Below are 15564 nucleotides of genomic sequence, written 5' to 3'. Positions count from 1 at the left end.
GCTGCATACCTAGATGATGTCATCATCCATACACCAGACTGGGGAACCCACTTGGAGAAAGTTGAGGCAATACTGCACACCTTAAGGCGGGCTGGCCTCACTGCTAATCCTGCTAAATGCACCATGGGGCTAGCGGAGGCTAGGTACCTGGGATATATTGTGGGAAGGGGCACAGTGAAGCCCCAAATGAATAAGCTAGAGGCAATTCAAAACTGGCCCCGGCCGACCCGAAAGAAGCAGGTCCTTGCGTTCCTAGGTGTGGTAGGCTACTACTGACGGTTTATTCCCCACTTCGCCACTAGGGCAAGTCCCCTAACAGACCTGATGAAGGCCCGAGGTCCAGACATGGTAAAGTGGACCGACACAGCAGAGGGGGCATTTACAGACCTTCGGACGGCCCTCTGTAATGACCCCGTACTCATAGCCCCAGACTTTAACAGGGAATTTATTTTACAAACAGACGCTTCCGAGGTGGGGTTGGGAGCAGTTCTGTCGCAAATGGTGGGAGAAGAGGAACACCCGATCCTCTACCTAAGCAGAAAGCTTCTCCGAAGAGAACAGAAATATGCAGTAGTCGAGAGAGAATGCCTTGCTGTCAAATGGGCTATGGAGACACAGCGTTATTACCTCTTAGGCTGGTGATTTACGCGTGTGATGGACCATGCACCCCTCCAGTGGATGCAGTGGAATAAGAAAGAGAATGCAAGGGTCACCAGGTGGTTCTTATCTCTCCAACCATTCCAGTTCTGCATACGGCACAGGGCTGGATGCCACCGTGGCAATGCTGATGGTCTGTCACGAGCATACTGCCTGGTGTCCCAAGTTGCCCAACTCTATGTGTTGAGCGGGGTGGGGGATATGTGACGGGGCAAGGCCAGATGGCTATAGAAAAGTGGTGGGAGATAGATATATTAGCTCCAGGCTAAACAAATCCCAGGTTAAGTGAAATGGAAGCTGCTCCAGGTCAATTAAGACACCTGGGGCCAATTAAGAACTTTCCAGAAGGCAGGGAGAATGCTATGTTAATTGGGACACCTGAAGCCAATCAGGGGTTGGCTGAAACTAGTTAAAAGCCTCCCAGTCAGTCAGGTGTGGGTGCATGTCAGCAGCTGTGGGAAGAAGTTGTGCTGTTGGAGAGGCTGAGTAATACACACCATATCAGGCACAAGGAAGGAGGTCCTGAGGTAAGGGTGAAGTGGATCTTGAGGAAGTGAGGGCTGATGTGGGGGAAGTAGCTCAGGGAATTGTACAGGTCATGTTTCTAAAAGGTCAGCTACCATAGCTGATGCTATTAGGGTCCCTGGGCTAGAGCCCAGAGTAGAGGGTGGGCCTGGGCTCCCCCCCTCCCGCCTTTGCCCCTGTTTAATCACTGAGACTGGAAGACAACAGAGACTGTGCAAGGAAGGATAACTTCTCCTAACCTCCCTTGCTGGCTTATGATGAAAATGGCTCAGTAGATTGTGACCCTTTTCTCTAGAGAAAGAAGGGTTATGTAGAGGGTCACAGTGAGCCTCTGAGGTTAGCAAAATCCGCCAGGAAACTCTGGACCCACGGAGGCAAGCACAGCTACCAAGCGAGTGTCAAACTCTCCTGTGTGCTTGTCTGTTTTGGTGGTGGTGGTTGTTTTTAGGGATTTTATTTTATAGGTTCTTAGAAATTAAAAAAGAGGGAAGGAAAAATGACTGGTACAGGCTAGGAAAGGAGTCTGGTAATATGAGCCAGGGGTAAGGAGGGGAGGCGGGGGTGGCTGGAAAAAGAGACTGGGAGTCAGGAATGGGGGAGACAGATTAGCTGAAAAGCCAAGAATTCCTGAATCTCACCATTTCTCTGCTATCAGCAAATATCTGTGAAACTCACTGGCAAAATGTGTTTCTCATCCTCCTCTTGTGGTGGTCCACATAGAGGATATTACTGAATGAGGCAGGGGTCCCAAAATACTGTGTGATGCTGTGATCAAAGACGGTATCATTATGCATATGCATATGCACAAGGGAGCAGAAATAAGGTTCCCATGGACAACCGTAATTCTGGCATTTCCTAATTTCTGAGTGTTTGACTTTACAACTTTAATAATGTGCTTTTAATATAGGGGTGGGTGTGTGTGAGAGAGTGCGGGAGGGGGGATATACCATTCAGCCATAAAGTAGTTAACAGTCCACATTTGAGTACACGTAATTAAGATCCAAAATTTAAGATTAAATAGAGAGAGAGGTGGTTGTTGCTTTTTTTGAGGTTATCATTTGGGTTTGTCTTTCCATTTATCAACTTTACCTAGAAGATTATGACAAAACATTCACAGTATCTAGCTGTCTCTGTTCAACCTCATACAGAGATAGTATTGGTCAATGACCTCTTTGTAGCAATGGATGAAGATCATATATACAACCTAAATTATAAATCTGTCATCTGCCTTTAGAGTAGCAGCCGTGTTAGTCTGTATTCGCAAAAAGAAAAGGAGTACTTGTGGCACCTTAGAGACTAACAAATTTATTTGAGCATAAGCGAACTGAGCTGTAGCTCACGAAAGCTTATGCTCAAATAAATTTGTTAGTCTCTAAGGTGCCACAAGTACTCCTTTTCTCATCTGCCTTTGACACAGTTAATTATGCTTTATTACTGACTCATGGACTGATCAGATTATAAATAGATGGAGCACCTTTGCTTTTTTCTTTTGGAGAGATCCATCTGGGGTTGGATATTGCTATTCTGCTGCAAAAGCAGACTCATGTAGGGTTTCTGCAGAGTATATTTTATTATCTTTTATTCAATGTATGTATGGAGCCATTAGGATGGTTAATGAGGAGACATGAGCTGAAATGCCTTCAGTATGCTGACAACACCTAACTTTTTTCTATTATTTCACCAGCTGGTGCAGCATCTTCCCCAGCGTTTGTTTGAGATTGGAGCAGTTGATTAAAACTAGATTAGATTAGAGTAGTGATGGTATGTATAGAGAAGATATCAGCCCCATTTGTCACCAGTGTTCACAACTTAATGTTAGGTCCTCTGCTTCTGTTAGATGATCACATAGCAGCAATGAGTAATGTAGGTGTTTTCATTTTGCAGCTTGTCAGAGGTTGTAGTCATTTCTTTTTGAGGCAGACCTTGCTACCAGGACCCATGTCTATGTTGCATGTAAGATCTACTTATAAGCTAAAGGTAGTGGAGAATACAGCAGCCCATTTTTTGAGTGAGGCATCTCTTCATGAACACTGTCATGGTTAGTGCGCTTTTCATACCTCTGATTCCACCTGGTGTCAGTGCCCCCCCCGCCATCCTCCCACCCCACAGCCCCAGCACTCCCCAGCTCCTTTCCCTCTGCCCCTGCCTTCCTCCCCTCCCCCCCACAGCCCCAGCGTCCCCCCAGCTCCCTTCCCCCTCAAGCTATCACCTGGCTCAGAGTGGAATTACATGATTCTCCAAATCTGATCATGCCTGGCCTGCAGGCCTCTGTGATCAACTGTGATTACTTCAGCAGGAGCAATTCTGCTTCCTCTGGGAGCAATGACCAGTGACCAAACAGCATTCTTAAAACAAAGGCTTTATTAAATTTATTAGAACAAAAATACTTCAGAGAAAACACATGTTCAAAATAATAAACCAGACTATACACACGTCTACTTTTCCCTAAGTCTTACCATTTGCTGGATCTGGGAAGGCCTAACTCCTTCAGACTTTCTCCTCAAAGGGTACGTCTTCACTATCCGCCAGATCGGCGGGTAGTGATCTATCTATCGGGGATCGATTTATCACATCTCATCTAGATGCGATGATAAATTTATCATCTAGATGCAATAAATCGATCCCCGAATCAATGCCTGTACTCCACCTCGGCAGGAGGAGTAAGCGGAGTTGACGGGGGAGCCACCATGAGGACGGCCAGGTAAGTCGAACTAAGATATTTTGACTTCAGCTATGCGAATAGCGTAGCTGAAGTTGCGTATCTTAGTTCAAAAACCCCCCAGTGTAGCCCAGGCCTTAGTCTCTCCCTCCATCAACCTGTCACCCTGGACAGCTTCTGACAAAAGCCACCTCCCCACTGCCTTCTCCTGAGAAGCACTTTTTAACTGTTTGGTGTGCTTATGATATCCAGGAGCTCAGTTTTGGCAAAACAAGGCTTGCAACTTGTTGGAGACAGCTTTAAGGATCCTGTCTCCTAACAGCTTGCTCTATGGTCTGGATGTTCTTATCTGGGAACCCACTGCGTTGCTCTCATGCACTGACCCCATTACAGGCATACAATAAACCTTCCACTATCCTCAGTATAAGTTGCATCAGTACAGTCACACTGGAAATTCTAATAACCTGCTACAGTTACAGTAACTTCCCCTCAATGAGCAGGTTACCTACAATGTTCATAAAATTATCACACTCAGGATTCTTAGATTATAACAGCAGTTCCACAACTGTCACAAACATATCATACCAGATTTTGTACCTGTCAGCGACTGGTTTCTGGTGGAGTTTAAGGTGTTGGATTTGACCTATGATTTTAAGGTGTTTGTAACTTGACTACCTGAGGTACTACATCTCTTGTGATTCAGGTGCAGCTGAGATCAGCAGAGGTACCCTAGTTGTAGCTCCCTTGATTTGTAAGTAGTTTGAGTCTGGGCATTTTGGGGCATACTGCTAAGCCCATCTATTAATTCAGGCTTTTGAGGAACAGTTGAGTTGCCTGCGTTGGATATCTTTTTGGGAAGAGTTTGAAATAAATACTTTGTTTCAGGAGTATTAGTAGTATGGGGGCTGAGTTATCTGCTGGACTTGTGCTATTGTCTTTTCCACAAAATATTGGCAAGGTGCCTAGAGCCCAGGAGAGGAGGTGGGTTTGTGTTTTAGTTGATTTGTATGAATCAAAATAAAGAATCTTCACAATATAACCTGTTTCTGTTTTATCTTGAATTTCAATGGGCCTGGCACCTGAGTGTTTTTAGGTGATTTTGTATATAGGATTTAGGCTGCTAAGTGACTTAAGCACTTTTGACATTTTTAGCCTTTATTTTTACACTAGGAGAGACATTTTAAAATATGGATATGCCTTGTACAGTGAACAGGAACCTTACTGTCCCCCTGAGCAGAATATAGTCCTCTGGGAGAAGGTATCAACTACTAAACTTACTATATTTGTACTACACTTATTGTGTTCTTGAGCGTCTTCATCCATAGAACTCAAAGTACAGAAGAGGGTAAGTAGTGAAACTGAGTCACATCTGGGGAAAAAGAAAAGGAGTACTTGTTACATCTGGGGAAGCAGACTGAGTAGTGAACCTCTGGCTGAGCAGGGCCTAAAACGCAGGTCTGATTCCACATCCAGAGTCCATGCTGAACTAGGCTTTCTCTACTTGGTCTTAGTTAAAGAGCCAAGAGAGTTGAAAAGAATAATAGTATGACATTGCTTAGGTGGGTGCAAAACAGCTTCTCTGTTACATAGCAAGGTGTAATAATGTAAGTCAGGCATTAATCGCTCCAAAACATTCCTTAAAATTACTCAAAGAAACCTTGTACATCTGAGACAGAGGTGTGATCGCAAAGTGTGCTGAGCTACTTGCACAGGTTGGTACAGGTAGAGACTGGTATTATATAGCCTTAGTCCTCATTTGCTGCAAACTCTTGGTGTGGCTTTTGTAATAATAGACTTAATCTCATGGCTGCAGGCAGTTCAAACTGTGCATGCTGGAGGGCCCGAAAAAGAAAGCAAATGAACGAGAGCTGAAGGGGTTGTTGGATTCCTGCCAGCTCGCAGTCCACATAGCAGCAGCTGCGCCAAAGTTCATAGGATCACAATGTGTTTCTTCTTGCGCGCGCGCACACACACACACACACACCAAAAAAAAAAAAAGGAATTTGTGACCGTGCCTTACCTGAGTGCAGCTTATTGGTGGCGGGCCAGGCTCTCGTGGGCCCAGTGTTAGAGGGGAGAAGGTGCAGCCCTCACGGGCTTTGCCTGGGAAGGTGCAGTAAGAAGAGAAACAGCCATTCCACACGGGCTCCCCCGCCCCAGTCCCCGCCTGAGCTGCAGCTCTGCGTCTTGCCCGGCTGGACCGCAGGGGGCGGTGTGAGCACCAGCCTCCCCGCTGCTTCTTACGCCGGCAGCGTGGGGACGGGACTTCATGCCACGGCTGCCGGCCGAGCTGCCTCCCGTCCCCCCCCCCCCCCGTTTGGCTGCGCTACTGGCGGGTCCCCAGCTCAGCAGCTGGACGCGGCAGCCGGGAAGTTGCAGCCGCCGCGCTATGGGGCCAGCCGCCTCCTGACCACACCATGGAGCCCTAGCGAAGGCGTCTGCCCCTCCTCTGCCTGGGGTGAGCGCTGGGGTCCGGAGATCCGCTCCCCCAAAGCGGGCGCAGATGCTTCCTCTGGCCGGAGCGCGGGGGAGGTGGCAGGAAACTTTGGGAGAGTCGGGGAAGCCTCCGGCCGGGACGCGGGAGCCCCCAGAGCAGCCCCCGCCCCCGGTGCAAATCGGGACGCGGCGCTAGCTGGGGCGGGGGCACAGCCGTGGCCGGGCTTTCTGTGCCCGCAGGCGATGCGCTTCCCGCGGGCGGCGGCGGGCAGACGGGAGGCGGCTGGTTCCCGCTCTCTAATCCGCTGCGTGTTTCCTTCTCTCCCCCTCAGGATTACCGCGAGGATGGGATGGATTTAGGAAGCGACGCGTGCAGCAGCCGCTCCAGCTCCGAGTCCGGCTCCAGCAAAGTCACCCCTTGCTCGGAGTGCAAATCCTCCCCCTCCCCCAGCAGCCTGGACTTGGCGGCCCTGGAGGACGAGGAGGAGGAGGAGGAGGAGGGTTACCTGGGGTGCGGAAGAAAGGGCACTGCCGCGTGGGAGGAGGACGGGCTCTGCACCGCCGGCTGCGATGCCGGGGCTGCCAAGCGAAGGAGTTTGGCGGAGGAGCTGGAGGATGTGAGAAGCACCAGCGGCTCCAACCCCACCATGCCGCCCCCCGCCCCCAACGGCAACCCCCCGCCCCACCGCCCGCTCCCGCCCCAGGACCGCCGGCAGAACGGCAACGCGGTGCCCCCCGGCCGCAGGACGGGGCACCGCGCAGCGGGCGGGCGCAAAGCCCATCTCCAGAAAGCCCAGCCGGCTGTGGGGAGGCTCCGCGGTGGAGGGGGGGTCGCCCCCGGGCACCCCTTGGACAGCTCCACGGGGGGCACGAGGCTGAAAGAGCAGGAGCCCCAGCTCCCGACTATGGACTGGGAGGCTTTGGAGAAACACCTGGCCGGGTTACAGTTCCAGGAACAGGAGGTACGAAACCAGAGCCAGAAAACAAACTACACCTCAGTAAGTTGGTCCCCGTTATCTGCAAGGTCTGTGGCTTTGGGGAGGGAGCGGGGGAGGGCGAGTCAGAGTAAAGGGAATTACTTATGGTGGCAAGACATGTTACTAGGCAGTGAGTCACACGTCCCTCGCAGAGATCCGTACGGAGCATTGCCATAGATGGTAATTGAGCAAATCGCGGTTGCCCTTTAATTGTGACGGGTTTTTTCACCCTTCCGACCTGGGAGGGCAACTTACTGAATGCAACCTTGTTGCTGGTAAGAAGCTTCATTGTGTGTGAATCTAGATCTGTCCCCTTTCTTGCCGATCTGCGAAGAATTTCTGTCTTTCTCCAGCCTCTTTCATTTGTTCAGCTGCGGAAGGAATAGCTTGCCTCTGACTTGCCCGCCCTGGCTTGAGATCAGGGAGTCAGGGTTGTGTCTGTGGAACAGATCAAGCTGGTGACTCAGTGACCATTTGTAACATATTGTGATTGCTGAGATTTTGGTGGGGCTCAGTGGCACTTCCTGTTTCTTATCAGACAGACACCTGGCTGGATACAGGAAAGCTAGACAATGTGGGGGGCAACAGGAGCGGGAGTGGGTGGAATTAACATAAGCAGGAGTCTTAGGCCATCTAGTACAAGGGTTCTCAACCTTTTTCTATAAAAACTCCATGCTCCCTCCCCCTCGTGTCACAATAACTGGTTTTCTGTATATAAAAGCCAGAACTGATGTTAGGGGGTAGCAAGCCAAATAATTGCCTGGGCCCCACGCCACAGGGGCCCTGCAAAGCTAAGTAGCTCAGCCTTCAGCCCCAGGTAATGGGTTTGGATTCAGGGCTTCAGCCCCATACAGTGGGGCTTCAGCTTTCTACCCTGGGCCCCAACAAGTCTAATGCTGGCCATGCTTGGCGGCCCCCCAAAATCTGCTCGTGGACCCCCTGGACACCTAGTTGAGAACCACTGATGTCGGGGTTCCCCACTCTGAACTCTAGGGTACAGATGTGGGAACCTGCGGGAAAGCCCCCTAAATTTATTTCTACCAGCTTAGGTTAAAAACTTTCCCAAGGCACAAATCCTTTGTCTTGGGATGGTACGCTGCCACCACCAAGTGATTTAGACAAAGAATCAGGGAAAGGACCACTTGGAATTCCTATTCCCCCAAAATATCCCCCCAAGGCCTACACCCTCTTCCTTGAGAATAATATACCAACCAAATAGGTAAACCAGATTCTTAAAAAAACAGAACTTTATCATAAAGAAAGTAAAAGTAAAAGAAGCCCCTCTGTAAAATCAGGATGGAACGTAACTTTATAGGGTAATCGGATTCAAAACAGAGGAGTCCCCTCTAGGCAAAACTTTAAAGTTACAAAAAACAGGGATAAACTTCCCTCTTAGCACAGGGAAAATTCACAAGTTAAAAACAAAAGGTAATCTAACACGCCCTCCCTTATTTACTTTTTTTACAGTATTGAGACTCACTTTAGGATGGTTTATAGGAGAAGGAGTTTTCTGACTTGGTGCTTCTCTGCTTCCCAAGAGAATGCACAAACAAAGCCTCCCTCCCCAGATTTGAAAGTATCTTCTTTCCCCATTGGTCCTTTTGTTCAGGTGCCAACCATACTTCCCAATATGGACCTGTTCCAGTGAAAAGGATCAGTATCTTCTTTTTGAAGGGTGGTTTCCTGTTTGCTTTATTTTGAGGTATAGCAACAATTTCAATCCAAGCATTTAAATCTGTACCTTAGCCAAGAAGGATTGCATACTTTAACCTCGCTAAAGTATGTGGCAACATTACACCGTGCTTGTCATTTGGTACCTTGCCTTGGGGTGTGGTTTGAGTATACAGGACCTCAGGCTACTGGAAATTGGATGCCTGCTCTTTGACTTTAGAGCATGAGGACAAGTAACAGCATTTCTCAGAGTAACTGGGATTGCTAATACTAAAAGAGGGAAGAGGATGCTTTCTTTGCCTAGTAGAACCTGGTTATAAGACCCCCACTTTGTGTTTCAAATGTGTTTCCTTTAATCACTTCTGTATAGCAGATTTTCATAGCTATTCTTTTCATCAGCATTCAGCAAATATCTTTAAGCAGCAACCAAAAATTATCATTGCTAGACACAAAGTTATTACAGTGTTAGGAAAAAAACATCTCCTGATAACTGTCTTAATGTCTATATTTTATTTTGAACAGATTTTAGAAAGTATGAAGCTAAAGAACAACATTTTGCTTGTATTCTGTTGTTGTTGCAACTGTAACAAAATAATACAATGGCTTTTAGTTTCAGCAATAAGAGATGCTGATGTCATTTTATTTTAAGTATGGCCTAGCCTTGTTGAGGATTTTATATATTCTGTGAAAGTTGTCTTTAGGCGTGTGAGCATATGTATGTGTGTGAATTTAGGTCCCTATGCTTTGAGGGATTAAATGTCATTGGCTTCCCTATACAGCTCTGCCAATGAGCTACACTTCTAACTGGCCAGAGCAGTGGTATTCCAGTCCTGGGCTGCTGCTGAGCAAAGACTGTCACACAGAGTAATGGCAATTTATTTTATTTTTTTTATTTTTGTGTGAGAGCTGAACAAACAGCCAGAATGAAAACATCAAACACGTTTTTACTTGTAATCTGCTCCAGAACTGGAACCCAGTACTCCAGAGATTTAAGAAGCACAGTCAAGATGGAAACTACTTCTATTATTATATAACTATTTGGAAGGACAAATACAATATATTGTGAAATCTCATACTATATGATTTAGTATACAAAGTAATAATTTTTGAATCTTTCAGGAAGAAAAAGAAACATATTTACTCTCCAATAAGGAGGTGTCAGTGGTGGTTTGGGTATACAGCATTCTGTTCAGGGAGATGTGAAATCCCATTAATTAAGAATCGTTTTTATAATATGTAAATTAAAGGATGGTATGACATTCCCTAAACTTTTCTCTAAAGCCATTGAAGGTACAGTCAAACACTGCTTTATGATAGACAGTAAGACTGATGTATCCTCCGTTAACTTCCACTTTATAACTTCACTTTCCTAGGGCTTGATTCTGTAAGGTGCTCTGCAACCTCACTTCTTACTGATATCAGCTGAAGAGAGGGTGCTGACTACTTGCAGCATTGGCCTTCTAGTTAGGCATCTAGGACTTTATATCATACTTAACGATTATGTTTTGAAATGACTTTGAATGAATCATTCATTGAATATTACAAATGATTTTTGAAAAATCTTGTGGTTATTAGATATTGTAGTTAGTACAGTCTGGTAGCATGACAGCTACTACACAACGTATTTTTAAAAGACCAGACTTGGAACTAAGGGTGAGCTAATAACGGCATGTAGAGGGTGTGAGAATAAAATCACTAATCCCATGACTTTTTAGGTGGTCTTGTAATTGATAGTGGCTTATTCAGAAACTAAAAAAAAAAAAAAAAGCTTAAAGTTGTTTCTCTCCTTTATTGTTATGATGATGATCTTAGCAATGTAAACTGATGTACTCTTACTTTTGGTCACTCAAGCTTACAGAAAACCATCTCTAACTAAGCAGCAGCAAATATAGGAACTCCTTCTTTCTAGTTGGGTGCTTGCTTAAGTGAGATGTTACCCTGAAAGATTTTTGGATCATTGCCATTTGTAATAATTTTAGCACTTACATTTAAGAAAAAATGTTAATTGGAGCCAATGCCCTAAAAAAACAAACAAATTTTATCTGTCTTGGACCTATTCTTCTCCTTTATCTAGTATTAGTGCTTTGACCACCGCTTTCTCCAAACCAGACTCCTCCCATTACACTACCTGTACTTGGTGTAGTACCTGTAGGTGCCTCCCGCCTGGAGGATGATCACATAGCTCCTCTTTGTTTAGCTGCTACAAACATTGATCACTATGCAAGAGATTCCATGGAAGCCTAATCTGTGTTACAGAATTGCACTGTTGTTCCAATGTTGGAAGTTGCACTTTGGGTGCAGTACTGTCTCACACAGACACACTACACTGCGCTCCTTGTAAGTATTGCAGTAGCACTGCTTTCTGTAGATGAGATCAGGCTAAGGAGACTAGGCTTGCATCTCCAGAGACACAGCACATGCACATCCTCTTTTTCTCTTTTTCATTGCTGAGCTGCCTGTCAGCTTAAGCCCATAGTTGGCATTTCCTTTTTTTATAAATGTATCAGTTTTATGGTAGGTGAGGTACTGGAAGAATTCCTGATAATTGTAACCAATTTTCCCCCCTGCAATTTTCCAGCACTCGTGGGAACAACAATGTGGGTAGCTCGTTGTGGCAGCCTTTCTCTTTTTCCATGCATATTTCTATTTATGTATTTGAACATTTATTTGGCTTATGTGCCTCAGTTCTATGAATCCATCAAAACCACTAAGTTACTGCAGGAATTTCATTTCTGTTATCTCGGTCCTGGATCTGTTCCTTCTAATTAGCATCTGTGCCTTATGGGCATAGTTTAGGACAGGTAAGTACACTGTATTAGACTGCTTGAAGTGCAAATAGACTCATGGTTTTTACTGATCCTCACTTTCTATAATAGAGAAGGTCAGGGTGAGTAAATAGTGGGGAAGTGGGGGATCTCTGCTATCAAGGCCAGTTTAACAATAACTATTTTGCTGTACTCTCCTGCAGTAACACTCTCTCTAACCTCCATTCGCTCAGCTCTATTCCATCTTCAGGAAGGGTTTTCCCTTATCCCCTCTCTCTTGGGTCATGTCTATACTACAATTAAAAACCTGGGGCTAGCCCATGACAGCTATTCGGGTTTGCAGCGCTTTGGCTAAGGGGCCATTTTTTGCGCAGTAGATATTTGGGATTGGGCTGGAGCTCAGGCTTTAGGACCCTTTGAGGTGGGAGGGTCCCAGAACTTGGATTGCAGGTGGAGCTGGAACATCTACAGTAGTACAATTAAACAGCGCTGCGAGCCAGAGCCCCGTGAGTCCACTTCTGCTGGCACAGGCCAGCATTGGGTGTATAATTACAGTTTAGACTTGCCCTTTGAGGCGGGGAGCCCATGTGCTTCTTCCCCTGCTGTTTCTTGATATTGAGGGTTCTCTCCAGCCTCCCCATGATGGATATGAACAGTCATTCGTCCAACCTGATGTTCAAAGTATTTCTCCTTGCATACATCTTCTTGGCTGTCAGGCTTTTTTGGATTGAGAAGGAAGAGGGAGACTCAAAGAGATGTCATGTCCTTATCTGTCTAGTTTGAAGTGAATTTCTCCCAAATTTTCCCAGGTTTTCTTAGAGTATATGGGAGCAGGCATAGCAGAACACAAATGCCTCTTCTTCACCTTTTTAGGCCAGAGCTGCTGCTGCAGGTGAGGAATTGAGACACACAGAGATCAAGTTACTTGTTCACAGTCATACAAGAAGCATGTGGCAGAACTGGGAATTAATTCCAGGTTTTCTGAGTCCGGTCCAGTGCCATGTACGCAAGACTATACCCTTCTTTTCTTTATGAAATATTACATAATTAATTCTAGGTTACTTACAGAAACCTATGACAGGAACTTCAGGAATAATAATATTAAGTAAAATATGAAGTCTTAGAAGGATTCAGATAGAGTTAGGATGCCTGATTTGACTGTTGGAGTCAGCTTCTAAGGCAGTGGTTCTCAAATGTCTGTAGTAGTGACCACTTTCACACAGCGAGCCTCTGAGTGTGACCCCCTTATAAATTAACACTTTTCAAATATACTTAACACTATTATAAATGCTGGAGGTGAAGTGGGCTTTGGGGGTGGAGGCTGACAGCTTGCAACCCCCTACATAATAACCTCATGAGCCCCTGAGGGGTTATGACCCCCAGTTTGAGAGCCCTGTGCTAAGGCATTATCAGCTAATTTTAGGTGACTCACTCCTTAAGAGAATTTTGTAAACCCAGATAGAAACAGAAACGTTTTCATTGTTTTTTTTTCCTGAATTGACAGGGTTTGTGTGGGTTTTTTTTGTTTGTTTTTTTTTAAATATATAAATATTCCTTGCATTGGTGAAAACTCGGATATTTTCTTTGACCATGAGTATCACAGTTTGAAACTGGTTTATACATAACTGACTGAAAACTGAAACTGACTAGTTTATTTCTACTGCTAAAGTTGAGTGAAATGCAAAAATATTTTTGATTTTAAAAATTATTTTAGTTGCACTAATCTAAAATAGTGTTGGTAACAGGCATGTGTGTGGAGGTTTTAGTTCTGATTGACAGTGGTCCTTCTAGTAGGGAATACTAATGAGATTCTTCTGCAGATTCCGTGAGATGTTATCAAAAGAACCATCAGCACGAGCCTGATTACAAATTGGGGAAATTCAGAATTCTTTTGGAATTAGTATTTATTTTTAAATTCTCCTTAGCATTTTCCAAGAGAAGATTGTACCAACGCCCAATACTTAAGTATTAGTTAACACTCTGGCTGCCTTATGACCTGATTGCTGGATGAATGACAAATTCACTTTATCTAATTGTTCATTCAATATTTCAGATCCTTACTCTCCCAAATACTCCAGTTTATAGTAGGTCATCTTCCTCTTTCAGAGTTTTGTTGACTAATTTGAGATCACATCATCAGCTCTGATCTAGTGGTCCTGTTCACTTTAATACTCATGTGTTTGAAACCAGAGTTCAAGAAGAGCTCTGACCAGACTGTACTATAATATGGTTTGCACTAATCTATATCTATATCTCGCACTAATAAAAAAAAGTTACAATTGTGTTAAGAACTATGTTAAAGCCATGCTATAGGAGGTTAGTCTATGGCACGATTTCTGCTAATAATTATTCAAAAAATGTTTCCTATCCACACTGAATGCTTTGCCCTTATCTACGCTTACTCCCCACCACCACCCTGAAATTTCCCATTGTTGTTTCTCCCTGTAGCAGCAACAGTGGAAGCACTAATTGCATCATTGTTTCCTTTTGCTCCCCTGTCTGTTATATCCTCCTATTTGCCTTCTGTTAGTCATCTTAGATTGTAAACTCTGTGGAACAAAGATCGTCTTTTCATTGTGTTTGTATCATATCTAGTAGGGCTGTCAATTAATCGCAGTTAACTCATGCGATTAACTCCAAAAAATTAATCGGTATTAAAAAAAATTAATCGGGATTAATCGCAGTTTTAATTCTACTGTTGAACAATAGAATACCAATTGACATTTATTAAATATTTTGGATGTTCTACATTTTCGTATTTATTGTGTTCTGTGTTGTAATTGAAATAAAAATGTATATTATTTTTGCTTACAAATATTTGTACTGTAAAAGTGATAAACAACAAAAATATTTATCAATTCACCTCATACAAGTAGTGTAGTGCAGTCTCCATTGTGGAAATGCAATTTACAAAGGTAGATTTTTTTTTTTTTGTTACATATCTGCACTCAAAAACAAAACAATGTAAAACTTTAGAGCTTACAAGTCCACTCAGTTCTAATTCTTGTTCAGCCAGTCGCTCAGACAAACAAGTTTGTTTACGTTTACAGGAGCTAATGCTGCCTGCTTCCTGTATACAATATCACCTGAAAGTGAGAACAGGCCGTTCGCATGGCACTTTTGTAGCTGGCATTGCAAATATGTGCCAAATATGCTAAATATTCATATGCCCCTTCATGCTTCAGCCACCATTCCAGAGGACATGCTTCCATGCTGATGATGCTCGTTTAAAAAAATGTGTTAATTAAATTTGTGACTGAACTCCGTGGGGGGAATTGTATGTCCCCTGCTCTGTGTTACCTGCATTTTGCCATATATCTTATGTTATAGCAGTCTCAGATGATGATCCAGCATTTGTTGTTCATTTATAGAACACTTTTTCACTGCAGATTTGACAAAACGCAAAGAAGGTACCAATGTGAGATTTCTAAAGAATACTACGGCAGTTGATGACCCAAGGTTTAAGAACCTGAAGTGCCTTCCAAAATCTGAGAGGAATGAGGTGTAGACAGAGCATGCTTTCAGAAGTCTTAAAAGAGTAACACTCCAATGTGGAAACTACAGAACCCGAATCACCAACAAAGAAAATCAATTTTCTGCTGTTGTCATCTGACTCAAATAATGAAAATGAAACATGCGTCGGTCCATACTGCTTTGAATTGTTATCGAGCAGAACCCATCATCAGCATGGATGCATGTCCCCTGGAATGGTGGTTGAATCATAAAGGAACATATGAATCTTTAGAGCATCTGGCACATAAATATCTTGTGACGCTGGCTACAACAGTGCCATGAGAATGCCTGTTCTCACTTTCAGGTGATATTGTATACAGGAAGCAGGCAGCATTATCTCCTGCAAATGTAAACAAACTTG

The 15564-nt window shown here is 44.5% G+C and overlaps 1 protein-coding gene across 2 annotated transcripts in view; it reads left to right on the top strand.

Moving 5' to 3' along the window:
• The first annotated feature begins 6094 nt into the window (after positions 1–6094).
• The window catches only part of LOC119861685 (schwannomin-interacting protein 1), a 125463-nt gene continuing 115993 nt past the window's right edge, over positions 6095–15564 (top strand). Inside the window, exons 1-2 of one of the 2 annotated variants that reach the window (XM_043491910.1) lie at positions 6095–6299; positions 6609–7275. In XM_043491910.1, coding sequence (XP_043347845.1) covers positions 6628–7275 — 648 coding nt within the window. In that variant the 5' untranslated portion in view covers positions 6095–6299; positions 6609–6627. Of the gene's footprint in view, positions 6300–6608; positions 7276–15564 lie in introns of those variants that run through there. The other variant, XM_038417094.2, reaches the window with a different exon arrangement.

This window comes from Dermochelys coriacea, chromosome 9 (genome assembly GCF_009764565.3).
Source record: "Dermochelys coriacea isolate rDerCor1 chromosome 9, rDerCor1.pri.v4, whole genome shotgun sequence".
NCBI lineage: Eukaryota > Metazoa > Chordata > Testudines > Dermochelyidae > Dermochelys > Dermochelys coriacea.
Note: the sequence above shows the minus strand (reverse complement) of the source record. Positions and strands in the feature narration are given on the sequence as shown.